General features: G+C 52.9%; 1 protein-coding gene across 1 annotated transcript; it reads left to right on the forward strand.

Annotated features, from left to right (window-relative positions):
- LOC109706440 lies at positions 311 to 3,770 on the forward strand. The gene is made up of 2 exons (XM_020227251.1): positions 311 to 1,033; positions 2,542 to 3,770. Exons 1-2 carry the CDS (start codon positions 1,010 to 1,012, stop codon positions 3,031 to 3,033), a joined length of 516 nt encoding a protein of 171 aa, XP_020082840.1. The 5' UTR covers positions 311 to 1,009; the 3' UTR covers positions 3,034 to 3,770.

Below are 6,943 nucleotides of genomic sequence, written 5' to 3' on the forward strand. Positions count from 1 at the left end.
TTTATTATATTGACTAAGGTGTAATATAAGCAAAGGGAAAGGACCAATTCGCAATATTCCCATAATCCCATCGCAACCATCCATTATCTCATAATCCCATCATAACCATCCAAAATATCTCCCACAATCCCACGATACTATCGTAACAACCTATACCCACGATCCCATCATCCCACGATCCTCAACCACCTCAATCCCACAATCATACGCACGTTTCCCTCAAATCCGTTGCAACCACCCCATAAATACCTCTCGAAAAAAAAATCAAAAGAGGAGAGCTTTTTGAATCTTCAAAACTTATTCAAAAGAAAAAAGCCACCCGATTCCGTTGCTTAAAAAAAAGAGAGAAAGGTAAAAAATTTTTCTCCCTTTCCCGAAATCAAAGCTCTCTTGCTATCTCTCGGCTAAAAAAAAAAAAAATAAAGAAAGAAGGAGAGAAAAGAGAACCAAAAGGTTTTCTCTCTCTCTCTCTCTCTCTCTCTCTCTCTCTCTCTCTCGCGTTGCTCTTCGCCGATCCCCGTCGCTCCCGCGCTGTCGCTCCTCGTCGACCTCCCCGCCGCCAAGGTCGGCCGCTCCGAGGCACCGCACCGCTAAGGTCGTCTGCTCCGAGGCATGCCCGCGTCACTCCGAGATGCCTCGGCCCGGGGCATCGCTCCTCGCCCATCCCCGTCGCTCTCGAGCTGTCGCTCCTCGTCGATCACCACGCCGCCAAGGTCGTGAGCTTCGAGGCAACCCGCGTCGCTCCGAGACACCTTAACCCGAAGCGCACCAAGGCCGCCCGGACATGCTCCAACCCATGTTCTAACCCGAGGCTGCCCGCGTCGCTCTTCGCCAACCCATACCACCTGCGTTGCTCCGAGACACCCCGACCTGAAGCGTCACTTCTCGACAATCTCCGCGCGCATGGCCGCGGACTTCGCCCCAAACTCCTCTGCGGTCTCCGCGACAGCATCAACTCCGACATCACCGCGAGCCGCCATCGCCGCCGCTCCTCGACTTCTCTGCGCGCATGGCCGCGGACTCCACCGACCTCCGTCGTGGTCAACCGCCCCATGACGATCGCGCTTGTAGGCGCGTTCCCCCGCCGCGCGCCTCCTCCACTGCGGTTCCCCGTCGCCGGCGTAGACCCCCTCTTGCGCGGCCCCCACCGATCGAAGCCGCACGAGGTCGCTCAAAGCTCCCTCATCACCATCGAGCCGGCCGCGCTAAACACTTCCACTCGGCGGCTCCACCGAGCTCGCCGTCCTCAGTCGCTTGATGCCGCTCCGGCCTTAGCCGCTCGAAGGCCCGCTGCTGTCCTCGACTCGAAGCCGCGCCACCCGCGGCCGATACTTTCGAAGCCGCGCCACCCGCGGCAGGTCCGCCCGAAGCCACGCAGAGGCTCCGTCGAAGTCGCTGTCCTCTCGAAGCCGCGCCACCCGCGGCCAATTCGTCGATGCCCATGCCGAGCCGCCGCCCATGACTCTGCTCGTGATCTCGGCCGAGCTGCGCCACCCGCGCGCCGTCGTCGACTTTGATGGCTCAAACCCGAGGAGTTCCCTCTGATGCCGCGTCGCTCTACCTCGAAGGCCGCAGCCCCGTCGATGCCGCGCCGCTGTCGTGGCCCTTCACCGCTGCAGAGCGTCGTCGTCACGGCCCTCCTCCGTCGCAGTGTCAGATCCGCGGCTCCACTGTCAGGTCACAGCCCCAGCGGAGCTCCGTCATCAACAAAGCCAGCCAGCTGCTCGACGGCGATCCTGAGAGAGAGAGAGGTGCTCTCCTCTCAAACGTAGTCCGCCCACCAACCGCTCGACGGCGAACCTGAGAGAGAGAGCGGTGCTCTCCTCTTAAATGAATTTAGATCTGCTCGCCAAGTGCTCTACGACGAAATTGAGAGAGAGAGCGGTGCTCTGCTCTCAAATGAAGTCAAGTCCGCCAACCGCTCCGACGACGAATCCGAGAGAGAGAGCGGTGCTCTCCTCTCAAACAAAGTTCGCCCGCTAATTGCTCGGTGGCGAATCATAAAGAGAGCGATGCTCTCATTTACCGACTAATCATTCGACGAAATACTTCGTCGTCGACGTGCTAATCAAACCGCTCGATGGAATGCCGAGATGAACATCGATGGTGCTTTTTGCAAAATATCACCAAAAAGAGAGATCACTCTAAAAGAGAGAGAGAGCTTTGACAAAATCACATTAGACACTTCAAATTAAATTGAAATTTAATTTGTTTTTCAAATCCAGAATTTGAAGAAAATGTATATGAAAATCTTAATTGATCAAAACTTTTTTTTTTAATAAAACCTCGAGACATGAATTTAGGCCCGATCATATGGACCTAAGTCATTGAACCTCAACCCATCCGTATTAAATCAACACTTTGACTCTAAACNCTAAGCAGCAACCCCATAGAGTCGTCGTCGACAGCCGCGGTGCTCGATTCGTCGAGCTCCGCCATGTCTCAGCCCTGCCTCTACCGAGCTTCACCGAGCTTTGCCTTGTCTTCCCTTGTCGTCGGCAGCCGCGGTGCTCAATCCGTCGAGCTCCACCGAGTCCCGCTGCCGTCCTCGACTCGAAGCCGCGCCACCCGCAGCTGATCTGCCTGAAGCCGCGCCACCCGCGGCCGATCCGCCCGAAGCCGCGCCACCCGCTGCCGATCCGCCCGAAGCCGCGCCACCCGCGGCTAATTCGTCGATGCCCATGCCGAACCGCCGCCCATGACTCTGCTCGTGATCTAAGCCGATCCGTCGACGCCCGCGCGCCGTCGTCAACTTTGATGGCTCGAACCCGAGGAGTTCCCTCTGATGCCGCGTCGCTCCACCTCGAAGGCCGCAACCCCGTCGATGCCCCGCCGCTGTCGTGGCCCTTCACCGCTGCAGAGTATCGCCGTCACGACCCTCCTCCGTCGCGGTCTCAGATCCGCGGCTCCACTGTCGGGTCACAGCCCCAGCGGAGCTCCGGCATCAGCAAAGCCCGCCAGCTGCTCGACGGCGATCCTGAGAGAGAGAGCGGTGCTCTCCTCTCAAACGGGTTCCGCCCGCCAAGTGCTTGATGTGCCCGGAGTCCGCCCACCAACCGCTCGACGGCGATCCTGAGAGAGAGAGCGGTGCTCTCCTCTCAAACGGGTTCCACCCGCCAAGTGCTCGATGTGCCCGGAGTCCTCCCACCAACCGCTCGACGGCGAATCTGAGAGAGAGAGCGGTGCTCTCTTCTCAAACAACGGCAAATTCGAGAGAGAGAGAGAGAGAGCAGTGCTCTCCTTTCAAATGAAGTTAGATCCACTCGCCAAGTGCTCGACGGCGAAATTGAGAGAGAGAGCGATGCTCTCCTCTCAAATGAAGTCAAGTCCGCCAACCGCTCCGACAACGAATCCGAGAGAGAGAGAGCGGTGCTCTCCTCTCAAACAAAGTTCGCCCGCTAATTGCTAGGTGGCGAATCATAAAGAGAGCGATGCTCTCATTTACCGACTAATCATTCGACGAAATACTTCGTCGTCGACGTGCTAATCAAACCGCTCGATGGAATGCCGAGATGAACATCGATGGTGCTTTTTGCAAAATATCACCAAAAAGAGAGATCACTCTAAAAGAGAGAGAGAGCTTTGACAAAATCACATTAGACGCTTCAAATTAAATTGAAATTTAATTTGTTATTCAAATCCAGAATTTGAAGAAAATGTATATGAAAATCTTAATTGATCAAAACTTTTTTTTTTAATAAAACCTCGAGACATGAATTTAGGCCCGATCATATGGACCTAAGTCATTGAACCTCAACCCATCCGTATTAAATCAACACTTTGACTCTAAACCCATCTAAACCCATTAACCTTAACCTCACTCAAAATCCATTAACCGTTACCTATAACCCAATCCAATTAAACCTTAGCCCAATTCTAAACCTATAACCTATAACCCAATCCAATTAAATCTAAGCCTAGTCCAAAGCCCAGAGCCCATTTACAAATGGCCCCGGTCCAAAACCCATTTGGGCCCACTATCTAAACCCATTATCCAAAACTCATTAAAACCATTAACCCATGAACCCATATACATAAACCTATATACATTTACCCATGAACCCGTACACATTTAACCCATATCCAAGCCCATAACTTTAACCAAGTCCATGAACTTTGAACCAAAACCATGGACCAAACCATACACCAAATCCTGTGGACCATACCATACACCAAATCCACGAACTATGAATCAAGTTCATGAATCAAATCAAGTTCATGAACCAGGGATCATAGACCACAAACCATACACCAAGTTCATGAACCATAAACCCATGAACCATAAATCCATGAACCATAAGTCCATGAACCATAAACCCATACACCAAGTTCATGAACCATAAACCCATGAACCATAAGTCCATGAACCACAAACCCATGAACCGTAAGTCCATGAACCATAAATCCATGAATCATGGACTTCATGAACCATAAGTCCATGAACCATAAACCCATGAACCATAAGTCCATGAACCANCGCCGCCGGCGTAGACCCCCTCTTGCGCGGCCCCCACCGATCGAAGCCGCACGAGGTCGCTCAAAGCTCCCTCATCACCATCGAGCCGGCCGCGCTAAACCCTTCCACTCGGCCGCTCCACTGAGCTCGCCGCCCTCAATCGCTCGAAGCCGCTCCGGCCTTAGCCGCTCGAAGGCCCGCTGCTGTCCTTGACTCGAAGCCGCGCCACCCGCGGCCGATACTTTCGAAGCCGCGCCACCCGCGGCAGGTCCGCCCGAAGCCACACAGAGGCTCCGTCGAAGTCGCTGTCCTCTCGAAGCCGCGCCACCAGCGGCCGGTCCTCTCGAAGCCGCGCCACCCGCGGCCGGTCCTCTCGAAGCCGCGCCACCCGCGGCCGATCCGCCNCCCGAAGCCGCGCCACCCGCGGCCGATACTTTCGAAGCCGCGCCACCCGCGGCAGGTCCGCCCGAAGCCACGCAGAGGCTCCGTCGAAGTCGCCGTCACCCGAAGCCGCGCCACCCGCGGCCGGTCCTCTCGAAGCCGCGCCACCCGCGGCCGGTCCTCTCGAAGCCGCGCCACCCGCGGCCGATCCGCCCGAAGCCGCGCCACCCGCGGCCAATTCGTCGATGCCCATGCCGAGCCGCCGCCCATAACTCTGCTCGTGATCTTGGCCGAGCCGCGCCACCCGCGCGCCGTCGTCGACTTTGATGGCTCGAACCCGAGGAGTTCCCTCTAATGCCGCGTCGCTCCACCTCGAAGGCCGCAGCCCCGTCGATGCCACGCCGCTGTCGTGGCCCTTCACCGCTGCAGAGCGTCGTCGTCACGGCCCTCCTCCGTCGTGGTCTCAGATCCGCGGCTCCACTGTCAGGTCACAGCCCCAGCGAAGCTCCGTCATCAACAAAGCCCGCCAGCTGCTCGACGGCGATCCTGAGAGAGAGAGCGGTGCTCTACTCTCAAACGGAGTCCGCCCACCAACCGCTCGACGGCGAACCTGAGAGAGAGAGCGGTGCTCTCCTCTTAAATGAATTTAGATCCGCTCGCCAAGCGCTCGACGACGAAATTGAGAGAGAGAGCGGTGCTCTCCTCTCAAATGAAGTCAAGTCCGCCAACCGCTCCGACGACGAATCCGAGAGAGAGAGCGGTGCTCTCCTCTCAAACAAAGTTCGCCCGCTAATTGCTCGGTGGCGAATCATAAAGAGAGCGATGCTCTCATTTACCGACCAATCATTCGACGAAATACTTCGTCGTCGACGTGCTAATCAAACCGCTCGATGGAATGCCGAGATGAACATCGATGGTGCTCTTTGCAAAATATCACCAAAAAGAGAGATCACTCTAAAAGAGAGAGAGAGCTTTGACAAAATCACATTAGACACTTCAAATTAAATTGAAATTTAATTTGTTATTCAAATCCAGAATTTGAAGAAAATGTATATGAAAATCTTAATTGATCAAAAATTTTTTTTTTTAATAAAACCTCGAGACATGAATCTAGGCCCGATCATATGGACCTAAGTCATTGAACCTCAACCCATCCGTATTAAATCAACACTTTGACTCTAAACCCATTTAACCCAATCTAATCTAAACCCATTAACCTTAACCTCACTCAAAATCCATTAACCGTTACCTATAACCCAATCCTATAACCTAATCCAATTAAACCTTAGCCCAATTCTAAACCCATAACCTATAACCCAATCCAATTAAATCTAGGCCTAGTCCAAAGCCCAGAGCCCATTTACAAATGGCCCCAGTCCAAAACCCATTTGGGCCCACTATCTAAGCCCATTATCCAAAACTCATTAAAACCATTAACCCATAAACCCATATACATAAACCTATATACATTTACCCATGAACCCATACACATTTAACCCATATCCAAGCCCATAACCTTAACCAAGTCCATGAACTTTGAACCAAAACCATGGACCAAACCATACACCAAATCCTGTGGACCATACCATACACCAAATCCACGAACTATGAATCAAGTTCATGAATCAAATCAAGTTCATGAGCCATGGATCATAAACCACAAACCATACACCAAGTTCATGAACCATAAACCCATGAACCATAAGTCCATGAACCATAAACCCATGAACCATAAGTCCATGAACCATAAACCCATGAACCATAAGTCCATGAACCATAAACCCATGAACCATAAGTCCATGAACCATAAACCCATGAACCATAAGTCCATGAACCATAAACCCATGAACCATAAGTCCATGAACCATAAACCCATGAACCATAAGTCCATGAACCATAAACCCATGAACCATAAGTCCATGAACCATAAACCCATGAACCATAAGTCCATGAACCATAAACCCATGAACCATAAGTCCATGAACCATAAACCCATGAACCATAAGTCCATGAACCATAAACCCATGAACCATAAGTCCATGAACCATAAACCCATGAACCATAAGTCCATGAACCATAAACCCATGAACCATAAGTCCATGAACC

This window comes from Ananas comosus, linkage group 2 (genome assembly GCF_001540865.1).
Source record: "Ananas comosus cultivar F153 linkage group 2, ASM154086v1, whole genome shotgun sequence".
Taxonomy (NCBI): domain Eukaryota; kingdom Viridiplantae; phylum Streptophyta; class Magnoliopsida; order Poales; family Bromeliaceae; genus Ananas; species Ananas comosus.

Bases quoted from the DNA above. Each gene is read 5' to 3' on its own strand.
- LOC109706440 (XM_020227251.1), top strand. From the start codon at position 1,010: ATGGCCGCGGACTCCACCGACCTC. The intron at 1,034-2,541 runs CGTCGTGGTCAA...CCGAGTCCCGCT, and splicing joins CCGCGGACTCCACCGACCTC to GCCGTCCTCGACTCGAAGCC.